The 20,694-nt window shown below is 46.0% G+C and overlaps 1 protein-coding gene across 1 annotated transcript in view; it reads left to right on the top strand.

Annotated features, from left to right (window-relative positions):
* The window catches only part of LOC126295177 (voltage-gated potassium channel subunit beta-2-like), a 1,066,574-nt gene that overhangs the window by 562,662 nt on the left and 483,218 nt on the right, over positions 1 to 20,694 (top strand). The window contains exon 4 of the mRNA XM_049987482.1: positions 4,374 to 4,552. Within this exon, the coding sequence (XP_049843439.1) occupies positions 4,374 to 4,552 (179 nt within the window). The remainder of the gene's footprint in view (positions 1 to 4,373; positions 4,553 to 20,694) is intronic.

Below are 20,694 nucleotides of genomic sequence, written 5' to 3'. Positions count from 1 at the left end.
CGAACTGTGGCGGAACTAACGTCAAACTTTAATGCTGGGCAGAGTATAAATGTGTCTGAACATACAGCGCACCAAACACTCCTACCAATGGGCCACCACACCCAATGACCCATGCATGTGTTAATGTTAACACCACAGCATTGGCAAGTACGGCTGAAATGGGCACGTGACCATTGGTACTGGATGTTGGCCCAGTGACAGAGAATTGCACGGTGTGGCGTATCCCGATACCTACATCATGATGCTGATAGGAGTGCGCGAATCCGTTATATTCCAGGAGAACAGCACCTCGACACCTGTGTTGCGTGACGGAGACAAGCTGGCAGCGGCTCCATTATGCTCTGGGGAACATTCACGTGGGCTTCCTTGGGTCCAGTGGAGCTCGTGCAAGCCATCAACACAGCCAAGGAGTATCAAAGATTGGCTAAAATTTACAGATGCGCGAAATTTGGCACGGACTTCAATGCGAGATGCCTTTAATAGGAACCACAACGAAACACTGTCTCGAATTTTGGTAGAAAATCCGACGAAATTCTGTTCGTATGTAAAGTACACAAGGAGAAAGACGCAGTCAAGACCTTCGCTGTGCAGTGCCGATGGTACTGTTACCGACGACTGTGCCACTAAAGCGGAGTTATTGAATGCAGATTTCCGAAATTCCTTCACCATGGAAGACGAATGGAATATTCCACAATTTGAAACACGAACAGCTGCTAGCATGAGTTTCTTAGAAGTAGATATCTTAAGGACTGCGAAGCAACTGAAATCGCTTGGTACTGGCAAGTCTTCAGGTCCAGATTGTATACTGATTACGTTCCTTTCAGATTACGCTGATACAATAGCTCCCTACGTAGCAATCATATACAACCACTTGCTCACCAATAGATCTGAACCTACAGATTGGAAAATTGCGCAGGTCGCACCAGTGTTTAAGAACGGTAGTAGGAGTAATCCATCGAACTACAGGCCTATATCATTGACGTCGGTTTGCATTAGGGTTTTGGGGCATATACTGAATTCAAACATTATGACTCAACTTGAACAGAACGATCTATTGATACGTAATCAGCACGGTTTCAGAAAAACATCGTTCTTGTGCAACGCAGCTAGCTTTTTATTCGCACGAAGTAATGGCTGGTATCGACAGGATATCTCAAGTTGATTCCGTAATTCTAGATTTCCGAAAAGCTTTTGACACCGTTCCTCACAAGCGACTTCTAATCGAGCTGTGGGCCTATGGGGTATTGTCTCAGTTGTGCAACTGGATTCGTGATTTCCTGTCAGGAAGGTCGCAGTTCGTAATAATAGACGGCAAATCATCGAGTAAAACTGAAGTGATATCAGGTGTTCCCCAGGGAAGCCTCCTGGGACCTCTGCTGTTCTTGATCTATATAAATGACCTGGGTGACAATCTGAGCAGTTCTCTTAGGTTGTTCGCAGATGATGGTGTAATTTACCGTCTAGCAAGGTCATCTGAAGACCAGTATCAGTTGCAAATCGATTCATAAAAGATTGCTGTATGATGTGGCAGGTGGCAGTTGACGCTAAAAAACGAAAAGTCTGAGGTGATCGACACGACTTCCAAAAAAAATCCGTTGGAATTCGATTACTCGATAAATAGTACAATTCACAAGGCTGTCAATTCAACTAAGTATCTGGGTGTAAAAATTATGAACAACTTCAGTTGGAAAGACCACATAGATAATATTGTGGAGAAGGAGAGCCAAAGGTTGCGTTTCATTGGCAGGACACTAAGTAGATGCAAAAAATCCACTAAAGAGACAGCTTACACTACACTCGTTCGTCCTCTGTTAGAATATTGCTGCGCGGTGTGGGATCCTTACCAGGTGGGATCGATGGAGGACATCGAAAGGGTGCAAAAAAGGGCAGCTCGTTTTGTATTATCACGTAATAGGGGAGAGAGGTGGCAGATATGATACGCGAGTTGAGATGGAAGTCATTAAAGGAAAGACGTGTTTCGTCGCGGCTTGATCTATTTACGAAATTTCAGACACCAACTTTCTTTTCCGAATGCGAAAATATTTTGTTAAGCTCAACCTACATAGGTAGGAATGATCATCACAATAAAATAAGAGAAATCAGAGCTCGAACAGAAAAGTTTAGGTGTTCGTTTTTCCCGCGCGCTGTTCAGGAGTGGAATGGTAGAGAGATAATATGATTGTGGTTCTATGAACCCTCTGCCAAGCACTTAAATGTTCATTGCAGAGTAATCATGTAGATTGAGATGTAGATGTAGATGGTTGCAGACCACGTACACCTCTTCGTGACGGTCATGTGTCCCGTTGGTAGTGGCATTTTTCAGCAAGATAATGCTCCATGTCTAAAGGCCAGGAGAATGACGGAGCTGTTCGAGGAACACAGTGGCGACTTCCAGTTGACATGCTGGCCCCCGTCTCAACTCGCCAGATCTGAACCCTATCGAACACATCTGGGATGAGTTTGGATGTGGCGTCAGAGCTCGTCGTCCCCCTCTCCTGAATTTGCGGGAATTAGGTGATTTGCGAGTGCAGAGGTGGTGCCAACTCCCTCCAGCGATTTACCGAGGCCTCATTTCTAGCATGCCACGATGCACCACCGCTGTTATCCGTGCCAAAGGTGGACTTACCGGCTATTAGGTAGGTGGTCATAATGTTCTGGCTGATCGGTGTAGGCTGAGCAGTGCGACCGAAACACAACACTCCCACCACCCTTCCAAATCCTGTCTTTTCGTTATTACTCTTCCATCCTTTCTGTTCACCCTCGGTTCTTGTACATACGAGGGGGCTTGAAAAGTCGGTGCAAAAATAAAAACTATTTACGAGTTTGGGGTACATCTTTTTTATTTTTCCACATAGTCTCTTTTTAGAGTTACACACTTCGTCCAATGCCGTTCTTATTTGTTGATACCTTCCGAATAACAGGAATTGTCCAAGTCTGCAAAATAGCTATTAGTTGCTGCAATCACGTCGTAGTTTGAGTAAAATATTTCTCCCTCTGGGCATTTCTTCAAATTGGGGAACAAATAGTAGCCTGAGGGAGCCAAGTCTGGAAAATTGGGGGGGATTTGAAACGAGTTGGAATCCTACTTCCATTAATTTTGATGACGTGTGTGCTGGTGCATTGTCGTGATGGAAAAGGACTCTTTTGCGGTCCATTTGCCGGAGTTTTTTCTTTGCACCTCGGTTTTGAAACGGTCCAATAACGATCAGTAACATCCACCTGTAATAGTTTTACCCTTTTCCAGATAGTCGATGAGAATCACCCCGTGCGAATCCCAAATGACAGACGCCATAAACCTTCCGGCAGAAGGAAAGATTCTCCCTTGGTAACCCATTGTTCAGATTGTTGTTTGATCTCAGGAGTATAGTAATGTATCCATCTTTCATCCACAGTGACGAAACGACGCTTTAAGTCTTGGGGATTCTTCCTGAACAGCTGCAAACTATCCTTGCAACACTTCACACGATTCCGTTTTTTGTCAAGCGTGAGCAATCGCGGAACCCATCTTGCGGATAGGTTTCTCATGTCCAAATGTTTATGCAAAACATTATGTACCCGTTCATTCGAGATGCCCACAGCTCTAGATCCATCACAATATCATGGATTTTATCAATGATTTCTGGAGTCATAACCTCCACAGGGCGTCCAGAACGTTCAGCATCACCTGTGCCCATATGGCCACTCCGAAAATTTGGAAAACACTTATGAACTGTTCTGATCGAAGGTGCAGAGTCACCGTAATGTTTATCTACTTTCGCTTTATGCTCCTGAGGTATTTTGTCTCTCATAAAGTAATCACCACACGAAATTCTTTTTCGTCCATTTTTTGACAATCACTCGATTTTCTTGATTCACACGAATGCAAAACACAAAGAAATAGACTAATATGGCTGAACCTTTGTCTGCGTTCTTTCCAAAGATACTACTAACTAAACATAACTACGATACGCGCCGGTGGTGACATCTCTCGGGCTCTGCACGGACTTTTAAACGCCCCTCGTATTTATGTTACCCGTCTTCCGCTGCCTTCACTCTCAAGCGCAATGTTAGAACTGCCTATGTGATACCTTTTCTAAGGCCAAACCGACCGCCATCCAACAGATGGTTACAATTACTTAGTATTTTGGAAGCCTGTGACTTTGCAATGATACATGGCAAGTTGGCGATCCGTCTTTTTCCGTTGTCCAGAATGAGATTTTCACTCTGCAGCGGAGTGTGCGCTGATATGAAACTTCCTGGCAGATTAAATCTGTGTGCCGGACCGATACTCGAACTCGGGACCTTTGCCTTTCGCGGTCAAGTGCTCTACCAACTGAGCTACCCAAGCACGACTCACGCCCCGTCCTCACAGCTTTTTTTCCGTTGTGTTCCAGGCACAACAACAACATAGGGCGCAGCGGGCGCTGGAGCGAGAACAACGGGAGCTGGACCGCGAGATGAGGGAGATGGAGTACCAACAACAGCAACAGCAGCAACAACTGCAGCAGCAGCAACAGCAGCAGTACCAGCAACAACAGCAGCGGGAGTGCAGGTCGTCATCGCTCCAGTCCATGTGAGTCACGCCCTTCATCTTCTAGTTACCAGTTTTTAAAAGGGAAACAACTGTTGTCATCTTTGCCCTATACCACTGTATTCCAGAGTTCACGCCTAAGCTGGTTATCCCTCGTGCTTGATATTTCCCATCTATGCAGATGTTTTTATTCCAGATGTAAATTTTCTGTATGGTAAGCGACCTCGTAGATCGAGTGTGGTGTGCGTACTGTAGGACCTTCGGTACACACACCATCAGATTATTTGACTTGTCGCTCTAACGAAGTAGGCGAGTGTCAGAAATACGTTTCATGGTCTTATCGTGGCGTGCTTATCTTCTGCCGTTAGGTCAGACGATAGAAATGCCACTTGCTCGCTTAGAGTAGCAGATTGACGGTGACCAACTTTAAACAGAACTTGATTAATTTTCACACACATTTATTAAAATAATAACAAGCATAAAATTACTTAACTTGATTCTGGATGCTATTTACAATTGACAATCTGAAGTTCCTTTGGCCTTGGTGCGTTAATCTTACTCTCACATATCTCTGATACTTGACAAAGTGTCTATACATTTATCTTCATGGCTATGTACAGGAATATGGTAATCTTATTAGGCGCAGACTGAAACTGGACTATAGACTGGTACAGACAAAGGTGGACTGGTGCAGACTGATGCAGACAAATGCAGACTGACTAATCGGAGGTCTGTACACTCGTCATAATACCTCGCGTGTTCATGTATCACTGTGCGAGTGTTATCCGTGACGAGAAAAGGTTCTACGTTAGCAGCAATCTCATTGGCGGCGTTACATATTAATACGCAGATCCGCGGAAGCAGAATTTGGTCCGTCTCTAAGGCAGCGCCATCTCGTAGTGCGAGGATGGAGGAGCGCTGCGCCTGCACTGTTGTGCTTAGGAAAGTTGTGTATGCGCTGACTATGCAGAACCATGTACACAACATCCAGGAAACAGCGTTAGGCTTGCTAACAGTCCAGCAGGTATCATTCGACCGCTACAGTGCGACACGACAAGTGGAAGATCTGTTTCCTAAATCAGATTTTCACTCTGCAGCGGAGTGTGCACCGATATGAAACTTCCTGGCAGATTAAAACTGTGTGCCGGACTGAGAGTCGAACTCGTGACCTTTGCCTTTCGAATTTTCATATCAGCGCACATTCCGCTGCAGAGTGAAAATCTCATCCTGGAAACATCCTCCCAGGCTGTGCCTAAGCCATCTCTCCGTAATAACCTTCCTCGAGGAGATCTAGTTCTGCAAGGTTTACATAAGGGCTTTGTGAAGTTTGGAAGGTAGGAGACGAGGTACTGGCAGAATTGAAGCTGTGAGGATGGGGTGTGAGTCATGCTTGGGTAGCTCAGATGGTTGACCACTTGCCTGCAAAATGCAAAGGTCTCGAGTTCGAGTCTCGGTTCAACACATAGTTTTAATCTGCCAGGAAGTTTCATGGAAGACCTGCTTTGTAGTGGTCACCCACAAGCAGCTTCACCAGTTTATCACATCTTGTCAGGAAATACTTTTCTCAGACATTCAACCAGTTTTTTCGCCCAGAGGCAGTGGAAATAAGTTGCCAATTCACTTACAAAAACATAATATATGTAAGTATATAGCGAAGATAAATCAGATTCCTTTAAAAAAAATAGTAAGGAAATGGTTAACAAGACACACTGACATTTCTTATTTACCAGATTGTTTGTGGACAACATGTGAAAAAACATTCGTAAGATCGTGTTGCCAGTGGATGGAAGGGCAATCTGTGAACATTGTAAGGGCTCGAGCCAGGCGCATGTAGACACAGTTACCCGAAAGGGACAGAAGGTGGAAGACGTCATGTACAAATACGGAGAAAAAAATCATTACAATTACAGAAAAATTGGATGATTTATTCAAGAGAAAGAGTTTCCAAAATTGAGCAAGTCAACAACGAGTTGGTCCACCTCTGCCCATTAAGCAAGCAGCTATTCAGCTTGGTGTTGGATGATAGTTGTTGGTTGATCCCCAGATGGATATATTGCCAAATTCTGTCTAATTCGCACGTTAGATCATCAACACTACAAGCTGATTGGCGGGCCCTGCCCATAATGCTCCAAACGTTCTCAATTGAGGAAAGATGTGGCTACCTTGGTGGTCAAGGTAGAGTTTGGCAATCGTATAATGTGCGCAGTCAAGTTGATATCCCCCACTGTCTGGGGCATCTCTACGCACTTCATCGGCCCAGAATCTCGTTCACTGGAGTAAAATTGTCTTCAGTGATAAGCCCCACTTCAAACTGAGCTGCGATGATCAGCGGAAACGTTTCTGGAGACGCACCGTACAGCAGTGGGGTATCAACCTCACTGTCGCAAGTCATATGGCCCAACAAACAGATGTGATGGTGTGGGGTGCCATTTCTTTTCACAGCAGGACTCCTGTGGTTGTCATCCGCTGCATCCCTACACCACAAAGGTAAATCGACGATATTCTACGTCAGCTTTTGTTGACATTCATGGCGAGCCATCATGGGCTTACATTTCAACATGAGAATGCCAGACCGCACAAAGTGAGAGTTTCTACTGCTTCCTTTCGTGCTTGACAAACCCTACCTTGGATAGCGAGATCGTCGGATCTCTCCCCAACGGAGAAAGTTTGGAGCATTATGGACATGGCCATTCAACCAAATACAGTTTTGGCCAGTTGGACAGAAATTGGTACAACGTCCCTCAGGAGAGCATTCAACAATTCTATCAATCTTTGCGAAGCAGAAATACTGCTTGCATAAGGATCGGAGGTGGACCAACGCGTTTTTGACTTGCTCAATTCGTAGATCTCTTCCTCTTGAACAAAATCATCCAACTATTCTGAAACCACAATAGTTTGTTTATTTGTACATCCACATCATATTTACCTATTTGCCCCTTTGGATAATTCCTTTGTAGTGATCCGTTTCAGAGTGTATTATTATTATTATTATTATTATTATTATTATTATTGTCACTATTCTATGCATCGGTTGCAGCAAAAGAATTTGTATTGAACTGAAAAGTAGACATATGGAACTACACTCGCACTCATAAATTAAGGATAATTCTGATACATGGTGAAACAACGCTGTGGTGGTTGGTTTGCGGGTTTAAATCACCTCCGGATATAACCATGCAGTACATTTGACCTGCGGTCGTCGCAAGGTGGCGCTGGCAGCAGTCCACATACGCAGAGGTGTGTCGGTGCATGTTAGAGTACGGTGCAGCGAGTAAGTGTGCAGACGTTTTCAGACGTGCTCATGGTGACTGTGTGTTGAAAATGGCTCAAAGAACACATGTTGATGATGTTATGAGGGGTGGAATACTAGGGCTATGGAAGCTGGTCAAACACAGCAGGTCATAGCACGGGCCCTCTGTGTGCCACAAAGTGTGATCTCGAGATTATGGCAACGATTCCAGCAGACAGGAAGCGTGTCCAGGAGCTACAGTACGGGACGTCCACAGTGTACAACACCACAAGGAGACCGATATCTCACCGTCAGTGACTGCAGGTAGTCTCGCTCAGGACCTTACCGCAGCCACTGGAACAGTTGTCTCCAGACACTCAGTCTACAGACAACTGAACAGACACGTTTTATTCGTCCGGAGACCTGCAAGGTGCATTCCACTGACCCCTGGTCACAGCAGAACCCGTAAAGCCTGGTGTCAAGAACGCAGTACATGGTCATTGGAACAGTGGTTCCAGGTCATGTTCACGGACGAGTCCAGGTATAGTCTGAACAGTGATCCTCGCCGGGTTTTCATCTGGCGTGAACCAGGAACCAGATACCAACCCCTTAAAGTCCTTGAAAGGGACCTGTATGAAGGTCGTAGTTTGATGGTGTGGGGTGGGATTATGATTGGTGTACGTACACCCCTGCATGTCTTTGACAGAGGAACTGTAACAGGTCAGGTGTATCGGGAAGTCATTTTGCACCAGTATGTCCGCCTTTTCAGGGGTGCAGTGGGTCCCACATTCCTCGTGATGGATGATAACGCACGGCCCCACCGAGCTGCCATCGTGGAGGAGTACCTTGAAACAGAAGATATCAGGCGAATGGAGTGGCCTGCCTGTTCTCCAGACCCAAACCCCATCGAGCACGTCTGGGATGCTCTCGGTCGACGTATCGTTGCACGTCTTCAAACCCCTACGACACTTCGGGAGCCCCGACAGGCACTGGTGCGAGAATGGGAGGCTATACCCCACCTGGTCCAGAGTATGCCAATCCGTTGTGCGGACTGTGTACGTGTGCGTGGTGATCATATCCCATATCGCATATCCCATATCCCATACTGCACAGGAAACAGTGGCGTTTTGTAGCACATGTGTTTTGAGACGGTTTTCTGAACTGATCACCAATACCGTGGACTTACAGACCTGTGTCGTGTCTGTTTCCTATGTGACTGTGCTATTAGCGCCAGTTTTGTGGTGGTACCACGTTGTGTGGCACTACATACTGCAATTGGGCTTAATTTGTGAACATGAACGTATTTTACCTTTATAAACATGCAACGGCGCAGAGTACTCAAGAATGTCGGAACAGTCAGTTCAGCGGACCGCCTCATCGGATACTTCATGTAACTTCGATTGCAAAAGCCCCATTTGTGCATCTTGTTTATTTTAACATACCCTGTCTAGTGCAGAATCTATTGCGCTGTACCCACACCTCCCTAGTACAATGAAAGCCTGGAACCTTAAAAGATGTGTTGTCAGTAAGTCTGTGGCTCCGGGTTTTCGTGGCTTTCCAATCACGTTTTCACTCAGCGTCGCGGTTGAACCAAATGGAGACCATTTTGACTCCGGTTTCATTTGCTGCTGTTCTGGAATTGAAGCGTTTCCTGGGCAGGGAGAGCAAACCTCTGTGCAGAGGGATTGATTCTTTTTTTTGGAAACGTGCAGCCCAACTTTGTAGAGAGCCACCCCTCGACGAATATGATCTGGACAGATGTTCCATAGTATCAGCAGCCAGTGTGTAGGTGTAGATCTGACTGCGCCACTAGTGGTTCTCATAGCTTCTTTCAAATGGAAGTGAGCCATCTTGACAAGAGCGCTGCAATTCCAAACTGATCCCCAATATCCTGCTGCAGAGTGTGCCAAGGCAAGGCATCCCCCACGGAGAACTGATGTGTTTGCTCCTCATGTACTGCAAACCACTCATGTTTGCACCTCGTTAACTTGTCGGAAAGGTTCAAACTGTCCACGGGTGTACTGCCAGTTCAAATGGCTCTGAGCACTATGGTACTTAACATCTGAGGTCATCAGTCCCCTAGAACTTAGAACTATTTAAACCTAACTAACCTAAGGAAACCACACACATCCATGCCCGAGGTAGGATTCGAACCTGCGACCGTAGCAGTCGCACGGTTCCAGACTGTCGCGCCTAGAACCGCTGGGCCGCCCCGGCCGGCTGTACTGCCAGTCCAACGGGCAAACTATGTCGGCGGTCAGACATGTCGCCATCGTCAGGTGCGCTGACGAACTGAGCTCCTGAGGGTGGGAGACCCTCTTAACTTCCCTCGCGAGGCGTTCTCTTTGCAGTCGGCGCCCACTTCTGTGGCGGTGTCGGTGTAATTGCCTCGTCCGCCCTAGTCCTCCGTTCGTGTCCTTTGCTGAGCGTCTTTTTAATTAGAATCTCAATGCTGGTTTCCATGCCCTGCTGAGGTTTTAGCCGCAATCTCGGTTGATAAGTCTGTCCCTGGTAAGAATTTCGGTAGCCTCTCTAACGACGCTGTCCCAGTTTTTAGATGTCTGTGCCAGGAACCCTGAGTATGCTGGAAGTCCATTTCGTGATTTTCGGACAAACAGTGCTTTGCGACCGCCGATTTGTTGGAGAACCCAAGTCGAGTGAGCCTGTCTGTCCAATAAGTCTTCCCACATTGACACCGAATCTGGTATATGCTGCCGGCCGTGGTGGCCGAGCGGTTCTAGGCGATCAGTCCGGAATCGCGCGATTGCTACGGTCGCAGGTTCGAATCCTGCTTCGGGCATGGATGTGTACGATGTCCTTAGGTTAGTTAGGTTTAAGTAGTTCTGAGTTCTAGGGGACTGATGACCCTAGCTGTTAAGTCCCATAGTGCTCAGAGCCATTTTTTTGGTATATGCTGTATACTGACGCACTACCAGGGAAAATAGCACCAATATTGATGAAACACCGAGTAGGAACTGTCTTTTTACCACCAAACACACTCCTGGAAATGGGAAAAAGAACACATTGACACCGGTGTGTCAGACCCACCATACTTGCTCCGGACACTGCGAGAGGGCTGTACAAGCAATGATCACACGCATGGCACAGCGGACACACCAGGAACCGCGGTGTTGGCCGTCGAATGGCGCTAGCTGCGCAGCATTTGTGCACCGCCGCCGTCAGTGTCAGCCAGTCTGCCGTGGCATACGGAGCTCCATCACAGTCTTTAACACTGGTAGCATGCCGCGACAGCGTGGACGTGAACCGTATGTGCAGTTGACGGACTTTGAGCGAGGGCGTATTGTGGGCATGCTGGAGGCCGGGTGGACGTACCGGCGAATTGGTCAACACGTGGGGCGTGAGGTCTCCACAGTACATCGATGTTGTCGCCAGTGGTCGGCGGAAAGTGCACTTGCTCGTCGACCTGGGACCGGACCGCAGCGACGTACGGATGCACGCCAAGACCGTAGGACCCTACGCAGTGCCGTAGGGGACTGCACCACCACTTCCCAGCAAATTAGGGACACTGTTGCTCCTGGGGTATCGGCGAGGACCATTCGCAACCGTCTCCATGAAGCTGGGCTACGGTCCCACACACCTTTAGGCCGTCTTCCGCTCACGCCCCAACATCGTGCAGCCCGCCTCCAGTGGTGTCGCGACAGGCGTGAATGGAGGGACGAATGGAGACGTGTCGTCTTCAGCGATGAGAGTCGCTTCTGCCTTGGTGCCAATGATGGTCGTATGCGTGTTTGGCGTCGTGCAGGTGAGCGCCACAATCAGGACTACATGCGACCGAGGCACACAGGGCCAACACCCGGCATCATGGTGTGGGGAGCGATCTCCTACACTGGCTGTACACCTCTGGTGATCGTCGAGGGGACACTGAATAGTGCACGGTACATCCAAACCGTCATCGAACCCATCGTTCTACCATTCCTAGACCGGCAAGGGAACTTGCTGTTCCAACAGGACAATGCACGTCCGCATGTATCCCGTGCCACCCAACGTGCTCTAGAAGGTGTAAGTCAACTACCCTAGCCAGCAAGATCTCCGGATCTGTCCCCCATTGAGCATGTTTGGGACTGGATGAAGCGTCGTCTCACGCGGTCTGCACGTCCAGCACGAACGCTGGTCCTACTGAGGCGCCAGGTGGAAATGGCATGGCAAGCCGTTCCACAGGACTACATCCAGCATCTCTACGATCGTCTCCATGGGAGAATAGCAGCCTGCATTGCTGCGAAAGGTGGATATACACTGTACTAGTGCCGACATTGTGCATGCTCTGTTGCCTGTGTCTATGTGCCTGTGGTTCTGTCAGTGTGATCATGTGATGTATCTGACCCTAGGAATGTGTCAATAAAGTTTCCCCTTCCTGGGACAATGAATTCACGGTGTTCTTATTTCAATTTCCAGGAGTGTAAAATGCCAGCAATATTGAGAAGTGTCAAAAACGATCTCGGTTTGTGGAAGGACAGATTCCGTGTCAATGTGCGAAGACTTATATTGGACAGGCAGTGCGCACACTCTGCAAGGTGTCAGGCAAAGCCAACGCCTTCCATGAAAACCCTGACATGATAAGCAAATCTGGCAGTTATGTCACATATCTCCGAATAAATCCTGACATTAAATTAACCAAAGTAATACGACCAACCGGTGAGCAAATGGAATACCACAGACTAACACAAGAACGCCTAAATGCATGTCGTACCTTCCCACCGTGAAACAGAAGCAGCTCCGAGGGAAGAAACGAGAACAGAAGCCGAGAGCAGAACCGTGTTAAGCTAGAAGGCCCTACGATAAGGGACGGACACCCACATCGCCGGCCGACCGCCAAGACCACCCCCCAGCCCATGTTAAAAGATAGAGCCCTCCAGAAGAACAGTACAGATCTTACGATAACACTAAAAGGGCCACACCAGCTGCAAGTTTTAGCGTGAGAGTTTTTCGCGTCTCTGTTACGTTGCAAACGTTAAAAACATTGCCCCACCACGAAAAGTATAACGTTTCTCATTGGATACACAGGATTTTTGTAGGCAGAACTTAAGGTTAACATTGAGACCCTGATTGATCAGTTGAAAACACAGCCAGATAGTTTTTTTTTAAACCAACTTCGGTAAATTGTGGTAAGGAGAAGTTAGGAGAGAGTTAGTTCCGAGACGGCGAGCTGGATGGCTGCTGCGCCGACCGCTGCCCCCCTGAAGCTGCCTAACCAACGACAAGGTAATGAACGCACGTGATGCCGCATTTTTGAGCGCATAAGGCTTCACTCAGAACTTCAGAAGACTCATCTGTTACACGCCCTTTTTGCGTAATACTAGTGTCGATCGTCAATTAAAGCTCATGGTGTTCACATTTGCTACTAGGAGTTAAAATATGAAACGCTATGATTTTTCTGTTATATAATTATTGAGAAGCCACATCAGCCACTGTAATTTACGACAAGTTAAATAAGTAATTACAGATAATTGAGGGTCACTGTAGACCATTTTGAAAGTTTTCTCTTTTATGAAACGTAAATTAAACCTAGATTATAGATGTGATATGGCATAGGTCATCCTTCGACCCATTGTAGAACTTCGAAACCCATTCAGGGAACATTCGTTAACATTTTTGTTGAACGCAGTTGGTTTTTACCATCCTGTATTAAAACATCTCCTTTTATCAATAGTGCAATTTATAAACAATGTTTTGTGAGCAGAATAAAATTTCCAGTGGTAAACTTAACTGCTTTTTCGACGTTATTTTACCAGCTAACTAAAAGTAGGAAAGCCTTGAACTCCTTCCACTAAATTTAGTTAGTATTAAGATTCTTTTACAGGGAGTGCAGTGGAGCTGACGCTGAAACCATTAAGTATTTAGTTATATCATCGCTAGTCTCGCTGAACTCTTCTGAACTCTACATGTCATGTGTGGTCTGACGTCTCTTTACCAGCAACAGTTCTCAGGTTCAAACTAGTCAATTCCCTAAAAAAACACACTCAGAACGTCGTTGCGCGAAAGTGGTAGGGAGACACGATACAGAACAAACAGACACCACGCAGAATGTTAGAACTCGACTTGGGTACCCCAACAAGTCGGCGGTCGCAGAGCACTGTTTGTCCGAAAATAACGAAATGGGCTACCAACATACCAGATCCTTGGCACAGACATCTAAATGCTGGAACAGCGTCGTTAGAGAGGATATCGAGATTCGTACCAGGGATAGACTAATCAACCGAGATTGCGGCTAAAACCTCAGCAGGGCATGGGAACCAGCATTGAGATTGTAACTAAAAAGACGCTCAGCAAAGGAAACTTGGGTGAACGAGGCAATTAGACCGACAGCACCACAGAAGCGGGCGCCGACTGCAGAGAGAACGGCTCAGCGCACCTGACGATGGCGACGTGTCTGACCGCCGAAATATTGGGCCGGTAGACACTATGGACCGGCAGTACACCCGTGGACTGTCGAGCAAGAAATACGCCGGGAGAAACTTGAGAATAATGTCGGAAAGGTGTTTGCGGTACGTCAGCCTATTGTCAAATGTGACACTAAGGTGTTTTGGCTTATCGCTGCTGTTGACTAGGTGGAGAGCGTCGAACCGTGGACTCATCCTTGCTGATGCTATGCGATTAGAGGTGGGTGGAAAACACGAACTCCTGTTTCAGAAACATTAATCTCCACATCGTAAAATGTTCATAAAATTCGGTAAGGCCGTTTCTTAGGTGTTCGTGACACACAGAAACATCTTCACTTTATTTCTTTCTTTCTTTTGCTTGTGCCTTGTTCCCACAATGACGCAGGGTCGGCAAGGTTAACAGGAATTGGCAAGGTTAATTTAAGGGGGGGCCAGATGCCCTTCGTGTCGCCACCCCATACCCCCTGGGACAGAATTAGTGTACCCCAGCTGTCTGCGTCCAATGTAATCCGTGGAATAGTGTGAATGTGTTCAGATGTCTGCGAGCCATGTAACTCAGGCGGTACGTGGGGACCAGCCCAGTATTCATCTAGTGGGATGCGGAAAACCGCCTAAAAACCACATCCAGGCTGGGAGGCAAGCCGGCCTCCGTCGTTATGCCGCTGGATGGATTGGATCCGGGCCTGGCGAGCCTACTCGAGTCCAGGAAGCAGCGCATTAGCGCGCTCGGCTAACCTGACAGGTCCAGAAACATCGTCACTCTCACAGGAAATTGCAGGGTCATCTGCATACTGGAATTTCCTGGCGATCACGTTCGGTAGCTCTGCTCTGTAGGGACTGAATTACCCTGGAGCAACAGCAGAGGGTTGAGGTAAGCCACCACTGAATAAATTTCATCTGACATCATCTGCACCTTGGTGTACTTTCCCCAACATGTATCTAATAAATGAGATTATTCTGAGCTGTCTGACGTTTGTTTGTAATTAATACTCTATTACTGAAGCTGTGATTTTGGTTGATTTCTGTTTTAATCTCAGTCTGAGAAGGTTGTGCCGTAGTTGGAGCAGTACTGTAAGAAGCGAGTGGAGATGTTACAAAATCTGTTATTCTGAAAGTGAGATAATAATTTTCTGTATCTGAGATGTACGGAACTGTGCTTTCCCTTTGTTTTGTTTGGTTAAGAGTAACAGATTGTGTGCATATTACGAATTTCAGCAAATATGAAATAACACATGTGTGTTTGTTTGACAGCCGGAGAAAACAGTTCAGTTTGGTTAAGGTATTTAAAGGAAAAGAGAATATAACTGTTTTACGGATAAAAGAAGGACATAAAAACGGGGGGAAAAGGGGGCAGCAGGAATTTGAGATTTATTTGAGGAGATCACTTTCATCCATATGGCGTGCAAAAAACTATGTGTAGAAAATTTTAGAATTTTCACAGGGGACAAAAAGAAAAACTTCTTTTCTCATTCCTGCAATAGGTTCCTTGAAGGGATTGACACTGGACTTTCTTTACGCCGACGTTCACAGCTGTTTTGACTGCTATATGTCATACAATTTGTCAGCTGAATCTGATTTGCAACGCCATTACATCTTACTGCTACACTATGTGATCAAAAGTATCGGGATACCTGGCTGTAAATGACTTAAAAGTTCGTGGCACCGTCCATCGGTAACGCTGGAATTCTATATGGTGTTGGCCCAACCTTAGCCTTGATGACAGCTTCCCCTCTCGCAAGCATACGTTCAATTAGGTGCTGGAGGTTTTCTTGGGGAATGGCAGCACATTCTTCACGGAGTGCTGCACTGAGGAGAGGTATCGATGTCGGTCGGTGAGGCCTGGTACGAAGTCGGCGCTGCAAAACATCCCAAAGGTGTTCTGCAGGATTCAGGTCAGGACTCTGTGCAGGCCAGTCCATTACAGGGGTGTTATTGTCGTGTAACCACTCCGCCACAGGCGGTACATTACGAACAGGTGCTCCATCGTGTTGAAAGACGTAATCGCCATCCGCGAATTGCTCTTCAACAACGGGAAGCAAGAAGATGCTTAAAACATCGGTGTTGGCCTTTGCTGTGATAGTGCCACGTCATCAACAGGGTAGTGTACCTGGATAATCTACAACAATTTTTCATACCACGGATCGACGGGGATGACCGAGAACGAAATGTTTATTGTGCCGCCTTCCCTACCTGAACCCAGAGCAATTATTTACTCCACGTATGAGCAAGTTACACCTGCAATGCTACAGCGAGTATGGGTTGAAATTGAATACAAACGGGATGTGTGCAGGATAACTAACGGAAGCCACATAGAATACCTTTAGTGTAAGGTAAAAGAAACCTGAAGTGTTTCCCTACAAAACAACACTAAACACAGCCCTATATCCCAGATCACATAAGAAACGGATTGCCGGATCGCTTGGTCTAGCAGGCAACCCTTGTCAGGGAACAGCCACCAGGCGCCAACAGCATCACACTCTTACTTCTGGAATCAACCACTACATGGCACTCCGTTCTGTGAAATATGTGGCAACATCGGCCGAACGCGTGCAGCTCTCAACTGTTTGGCGTTGTTGTGGTCTTCAGTCCTGAGACTGGTTTGATGCAGCTCTCCATGCTACTCTAGCCTGTGCGAGCTTTTTTATCTCCCAGTACCTACTGCAGCCTACATCCTTCTGAATCTGCTTAGTGCATTCATCTCTTGGTCTCCCTCTATGATTTTTACCCTCTACGCTGCCCTCCAGTACTAAATTGGTGATCCCATGATGCCTCAGAACATGTCCTACCAACCGATCCCTTCTTCTAGTCAAGTTGTGCCACAAATTTATCTTCTCCCCAATTCTATTCAATACCTCCTCATTAGTTATGTGATCTACCCATCTAATTATCAACATTCTTCTGTGGCACCACATTTCGAAAGCTTCTATTCTTTTTTTGTCTAAACTATTTATTGTCCACGATTCACTTCCATACATGGCTACACTCCATACAAATACTTTCAGAAACGACTTCCTTACTCTTAAATCTATACTCGATGTTAACAAATTTCTCTTCTTCAGAAACGCTTTCCTTGCCACTGCCAGTCTACACTAATTTAAGTATCTCATTTCCTAATCTAATTCCCTCAGCATCACCCAACATAATCCGACTACATTCCATTATCCTTGTTTTGCTTTTGTTGATGTTCAATTTATATCGTCCTTTCAAGACACTGTCAATTCCGTTCAACTGCTCTTCCAAGTCCTTTGCTGTCTCTGACAGAATTACTATGTCAACGGCGAACCTCAAAATTTTTATTTCTTCTCCATGGATTTTAATACCTACTCCGAACTTTTCTTTTGTTTTCTTTACTGCTTGCTCAACCAAATAAACTTAGTTTGTAGAATTACAGGAGCTAATCTACATTCTTAGATTGAAAAATCGGCCGATCATGAGCTACAGTCAGCTGTGTGAGGAATGCATTTCGCACGCAGCGCTCTAGCCGAACACAAATCAGCCTCAATCGCGTCACCGAATATACAGCGTTGCCAATTCCGCGACATGGATAGGTCAGTTAGCATTGATGTGTCGCCTGCAACATCTGCTGACAGACGGGAAAACTATTTTTACGGTTGCCTGTTCCACCTTAAGGACAGTCAATCTGTTTCTTATGTGATCTGGGTCTATGTCTTCTCTCCATAAATTCTTATGAATTTTTAAAGTTGCAAAGTCCTCTTTGCAGTACGCTGTGTTGAGATCTCGTGACCGAGATGGCCAGGAGAGACGCGAAAATTCATCCCCGTGCTCACAGAAGCAGTCCCGGGCGATGCGGGGTGTCTGAACAGGGAACCTGTTGCCTTGGAACACAAGATCACCATTGGGGAATAACATTGCACCATGGGATGGACCTGCTCAGCTAAAATAGTCACATAATCCTTCAGCAGGCTTTGCTGGCATCTCCATTTATGTTCATGCACGCATTTCATGCGCTGTTTCCATATCTACATCTACATCCATACTCCGCAAGCCACCTGACGGTGTGTGGCGGAGGATACCTTGAGTACCTCTATCGATTCTCCCTTCTATTCCAGTCTCGTATTGTTCGAGGAAAGAAGGATTGTCGGTTTGCTTCTGCGTAGGCTCTAATCTCTCTGATTTTATCCTCACAGTCTCTTCGCCAGATATGCGTAGAAGGGAGCAATACACTGCTCGACTCTTCGGTGAAGGTATGTTCTCGAAACTTCCACAAAAGCCCGTACCGAACTACTGAGCGTCTCTCGTGCAGAGTCTATCTCTTCTATCAACCCTGTCTTGTACGGCTCCCACACTGGTGAGCAGTATTCAAGCAATGGGCGAACGAGCGTACTGTAACCGACTTCCTTTGTTTTCGGATTGCATTTCCTTAGGATTCTTCCATTGAATCTCAATCTGGAATCTGCTTTACCGACGATCAACTCGATGTAATCATTCCATTTTAAATCACTCCTAATGCCTACTCCCAGATAATTTATGTAATTAACTGCTTCCAGTTGCTGACCTGCTATTTTTTTAGCTAAATGATAAGGGATCTATATTTCTGTGTATTCGCAGCACATTACACTTGTCTACATTGAGATTCAAATGGCATTCCGTGCACCATGCCTCAATTCGCTGCAGATCCTCCTGCATTTCAGTACAATTTTCCATTGTTACAACCTCTCGATATACCACAGCATCATCCGCAAAAAGCCTCAGTGAACTTCCTATGTCATCCTCAAGGTCATTTATGTTTATTGTGAATAGCAACGGTCCTATGACACTGCCCTGCGGCACACCTGAAATCACTCTTACTTCGGAAGACTTCTCTCCATTGAGAATGACATGCTGCATTCTGTTATCTGGGAACTCTTCAATCACACAATTGGTCTGATAGTCCATATGCTCTTAACTTTGTTCATTAAACGACTGTAGGGAACAGTATGAAACGCCTTGCGGAAGTCAACAAACACGGCATCTACCTGTGAACCCGTTTCTATGGCCCTCTGAGTGTCGTGGACGAATAGCGCGAACTGGGTTTCACACTACCTTCTTTTTCGAAACCCATGCTGATTTCTACAGAGTAGATTTCTAGTCTCCAGAAAATTGAAATCCCTGTTTTAGAAGTGTAGATAAGGATATAACCGTACTTCGCGAGCTATAAATGTGTTGATAAGTACACGATGTACAGTCGTCGACAAAAAGAGCGAGACCCCTCGCCTTTGAGTTATGCTGATCCGCACAGCTTTGAAGTCTGCTACACAGCATAACAGGCAGGGGGACGAAGTGCTGACAACATACTATGCACAGCAGTGAAATTGGAAGACTTCCCGAACTTTCTCACACTGTTTTAAATCGTGTGGGAGACTATATTAATGCTGATTGGAGTGTTAAACAAAACACGTAAATATAAGATATAAATGAAAGAAGAAAAGCTAATTAGTATGAACTGTACTAGTAAAAATGAATTTCAGCTTATCGAGATAACATAACTGTTTTAGTAAGACAAAGTACCGCAGATCGTTACGAATTAGAAAAATGTTGTGCGAATTCGGCCGCGAAACGGTCCGTGCCAACATTCAGACCAGTCATACTGGATTACCGTTGCTGACCTACCGTGAAAGTGTGCAAATTTAGAAATGTCTGAAGATTCATAACGAAATTCAGTTAAAAATCATTCAGTGCCACACGTAACTGAATTCAGTTACTGATAGAAGCGGAAAAAGTGGGTAGTAGCAAGTATGATATTCAACAGGAGTTTCATACTGACATTCGCAGGGAGCCAGTGCAGAATAAAGGTAGCAATAAAACGTTTTGGGGGCGCGAGAATTTCTTACAATTCCTTTACTGATAGTCTCTCTGCCTCCATCGAGATTAGAACCGAAAATAAACCAGACCTCCCTTGCAGTAGCAAACACCTTTCACTACACTAGCAGACAACCCAGGAAAACAACCCTCTGTTACTTCCCCAGACATGAATAAGCCGGCAATTTCTCATTGAAAATGGCAAAATGATCTGCAGTTTTTGTTGCATAGAGCTTTCTGGACTCAAAAACATGAATTTTCTATTTTTATGTCACCGCTTATGTGACACTCATTCGGGATGTTTATAGAAATAACAAAATACTGTTATTGTCGAGTAAATTAAGTAGTATAATTCGGCACCACCACAGAAAAGAAACAGAGAAAAAGCTGCCAAACATATTCTACAATCATAGCGTGTAGGCTTTCACGGCCAGCATCGTCAGTAGTTAAAACTTCCGGGCTGAGAGGCCGTGGTCGAACAGTAGAACTTCTTCTCCCTGACGTTTCGTTGCCAGCTGCGGACAACATCTTCCGAGGCGAGTCTACGACTGGCTACCAAGCCGCGGAGGTCCTGTATATATAGAGCGGGTAGAGGGCACCACCACTCGTCACATGATGTCAACAGTAAAACTATCTCTGACTGGCGTCATTACTCTCGATCGAAGGTAATCGATTGTCACATCTTTGATGCAAGGTTGATCGCCATATTTTATCTAACTTCAAACCTTCTTCTTTCTTGTTAAAATTATTGTGGTGTT

This window comes from Schistocerca gregaria, chromosome 11 (genome assembly GCF_023897955.1).
Source record: "Schistocerca gregaria isolate iqSchGreg1 chromosome 11, iqSchGreg1.2, whole genome shotgun sequence".
NCBI classification, from domain to species: Eukaryota; Metazoa; Arthropoda; class Insecta; order Orthoptera; family Acrididae; genus Schistocerca; species Schistocerca gregaria.
This window is presented reverse-complemented; position numbering and strand designations above follow the sequence as displayed.